The 3,333-nt window shown below is 50.7% G+C and overlaps 1 protein-coding gene across 1 annotated transcript, besides 3 other annotated features; it reads left to right on the forward strand.

Moving 5' to 3' along the window:
* Positions 1-35: a microsatellite.
* A 1,032-nt stretch (positions 36-1,067) lies between these two features.
* Positions 1,068-1,129: a sequence feature (A-rich).
* Positions 1,130-1,308: 179 nt separating this feature from the next.
* Positions 1,309-2,835, forward strand: TraAM80_05392 (putative protein kinase; the record flags this gene model as incomplete). The annotated part of the gene is made up of 1 exon (XM_029382271.1): positions 1,309-2,835. One exon carries the CDS (start codon positions 1,309-1,311, stop codon positions 2,833-2,835), a length of 1,527 nt encoding a protein of 508 aa, XP_029237998.1.
* A 194-nt stretch (positions 2,836-3,029) lies between these two features.
* Positions 3,030-3,089: a microsatellite.
* The last annotated feature ends 244 nt before the right edge of the window (positions 3,090-3,333 follow it).

A 3,333-nucleotide genomic window follows, 5' to 3' on the forward strand; every position in this document is an offset into this window, starting at 1 on the left:
TGTGTGTGTGTGTGTGTGTTGTTGCGGGGGGGTGTCAGCTGCTTACTTATTTTTATTTTGCTTTTTTTCTTCTTTTTACTTTGGGGGTGTTTCTTCCCGCCTGCACTTGCGCCCTGCGGGGTGTGTTGTGTTGTGAGGGTGCGTTGGAGTTTTTCCTCATTTTTGCCTGATAGCTCTGCGGAGAGGTACGCATGGACTTCCCCACACTCCCTTCTTTTTCTTCCTTATCTTGCGTATCTGGTGGAGGGGATGGGTGGGCGTGGGAAACGAACGGCTTTTTTTTTGGTTGGTTGGTTTGCCTGCTGTTTTCATTTGGCTTCCGCCACATCGTCGCTACCGCTTGTGCTTTTTTTTTTTTCTTCTCTTATCCTTCTGCTGCTGCTGCTGCACTTCTGCGTGTGTGCTAGCCCACAAGGTTGTTTGCTGCTGGCGAGCGTGGTGCCCACGTTGTGCTTCCTTCCCGCCTCCTCCCCTTCCTCCCGCTGGCGCTGCACCGCTTGACTCACCCACGCGGATCCACACGCACACGACACCAGGCGGTGCGGGCGTGTGACGGATCAGTTTTTTTTTTTTGCCCTTCCGCTTTTCGCCCGAACGTACGGCGCGTCTCGCCGCCGTTGACGGGTGAAGCAACGCGACCGGTAACTGCGTGGCGTCCACCACACACTTCGTGTGTCATCGCGCAGGTGCAGAGGCTCTACGCAGCGCTTGAAACGCCCCGCCCTGGAGACTGCGGGCTGCTGTACTGGGGGAAATTTTTGTTTTGGCAGGAGAGAAACTTTGCTGAGGGAAAGAGGTCCGAAAGCATCAGCAACACATAATAGATCTGCACCTTGCGTTTGCCTGTGTGTTCCGCTGCTTTGGGCGTACCGCTGGGTTGAGAGCGGGGAGGCAGGGAACCATTTGGCGTTGACTGCGAGGCGAACATCACCGCTAACGCAACCTGACGGGTGAACCGGTACCCAAACACACGCGCACGTTCACAAGGCAGAGGGCTCGCGGTAGTGTGGTTGGTGCGTGCACTACATCGTACGTCCGCGTGTACACCAATACGGCAACAAATCTAAAATAAACAACAAAAAACAAAAACAAAAACAAAAAGAATCACTAAAAACAAAACAAAAAACAAGCACGAGTTAGAGGGGGAGAGTGAGGCAAAGCAAGAGTGACTGTGCTGAAAACAAAAAAAATTAACAAAAACGAAAAAGGAACAAGAGGGAAAAAACAACAACACAAAAGAATCTGAACAAACAAAAGAAGAAGAAAAAAAAAAAAACGTTTTTAGCAAGTGTGAATAATAGTCTGAAGATGTTCTCCTTCGTGACAACGAATAGATCAAAGTTGAACTTTGAGAAACGCGTCATTGGAACATCCTCAAAACTACAGCGTGATGCTTACACGGGAGCGCATGTTGACTGTACGCGCTCATGCTGCAATACTAATTTACCGGTGTCGTGTGGCTGCAGTAGCCCCCCACTCGGTAGTACGCTTCGTTCCACGCACAGCAGTGGAATGGAGGTGTTGACAGCAGATCCTCCGCTGTTGCTTGACAGTGGTGTCTCTTCATCACTGAGCCACCGTCGACGCCGGACTCCCTCCTTTTTCCTCTGCGGGGAGGATGACTGCCGTGTGGAGGACGATAGTGTCGTGGTGGAGGCAGGGGACTCCACCACCCCTGTGAAGTACTCACCCTCTCCTGAGTCGTTTCATGTCCGCGTTGCTCCCTCGTCGTTGGTATCGGAAGCCTTCTGGAACGCCTCAGCTGGGGGAGTGTTTACCACTACACCGATAAAATTGCACGATGATCGCCCCAAGAGGGGGTGCGAGAAGGAACTTGATGGTGGTGGCAGCAAATGCTGTTCGCAGTGGCGTCGTGGTAGCCTATGTGGTGTGACGCACAGCAGTATCACACGTTCGCAGGATTCCGAGGAAAAGGGCCCTATGCATGTTAGCCTTGCACACAAGGCGCTGATAGGCAAAGGTAGTTTTGGCGTTGTCTTTCAGGCAATGGACCGTGACACGAATCACATTATAGCCGTAAAGGAAATTACCTTTGTAAATGGAGCGAAAAGCAAAGCACTGGAGGCGGTGCGGAAGGAGCTTGCACTACTCAAGCTTCTTGACCATCCACACATTGTGAAGTGCCTGGGTGAGGAATGCGACGAAGGCTGCCTGCGCATCTACATGGAGTACGTTTCCGGGGGGAGCATCAGCAGCGTTCTCCGCATCTTTGGTCCCTTTCAGGAGAAGCAGGCCTCCATCTACACAAGACAGATGCTGGAGGGGTTGTCGTATCTGCACAGCAAGAACATTATGCACCGCGACCTGAAGGGAGACAATCTTCTTGTGGATCCAAATGGAACACTAAAGATATCAGACTTCGGCACAGCGAAAGATCTTCTCGACTCTAATGCTCCCTCCGCACTGGCAGGAACGGCGTATTTTATGTCACCCGAGGTAATTCTCTCTCAGAATGTGGGATTGAAGAGTGATGTGTGGTCTGTTGGCTGCTGCGTGATTGAGATGTTGACGGGGACTCCTCCCTTTTCGAAGGTGAAGACTCAGTACGCCACAATGATGCTGGTGGCGGAGACGCAAGGGGAGTTGTTCCCCAACATGCTTCCAAAGGGGTACCACTTTTCTAGTGCGGTGATGGCTTTTTTGCAGAGATGCCTGTGGCGAGATCCCTCAGCGCGGTCGACGGCGCAGGAGTTACTGAGTGACCCATGGATTCTAAACCCGGTGGAGGGTTCGAGCTCCACGCACTGTAGGCACCATTCCAGCAACGGAGCGACCATGATTGATGAGAGTAGCAGTTACAGTGATGACGCGTAAGTCCTTTTCACGACAAGAGCCATCCATGTCAAAAGAGAGACCACAACCGAGTGCTGCTTCTTTTCCCACTTTGGGGGTTTGCAAACGCGGCAATGTGCATGTGGGGGGTAGCATCGGTGGTGCCAATAGCAAATAGGGGAAAACAGGTTGTGGACTCAAACTGTACCCGTCTAATAGGGGATCAAAGGAGCACGTATATATAATGTATATAATATAGTATATACATGGGCATATGTACATGTTAATATTTATATTCCGACTAGGAACTATGTACGAAGAGAGTTAACAAAGCGAAAATGGGGAGGGGGGAGGGGGGGAAACAACAACAAAAACGGAGAGTTGAGATGACGCGCGTGCATAGTGGATTAGAGGAGGTGGGGCTATGCTGGGTGTCTTTTTTTGTTGTGGGAATACTAAGGGTTAGCTGCCCAATTAAGCTTCAACTTGTTTTGAAGTGACAAGAAAAAAAAGAAGGTTAAGTTGTTTTGTTTTGTTTCT

The sequence above is a fragment of the Trypanosoma rangeli genome (assembly GCF_003719475.1).
Source record: "Trypanosoma rangeli strain AM80 chromosome Unknown Tra_15.4_contig_00174, whole genome shotgun sequence".
NCBI classification, from domain to species: domain Eukaryota; phylum Euglenozoa; class Kinetoplastea; order Trypanosomatida; family Trypanosomatidae; genus Trypanosoma; species Trypanosoma rangeli.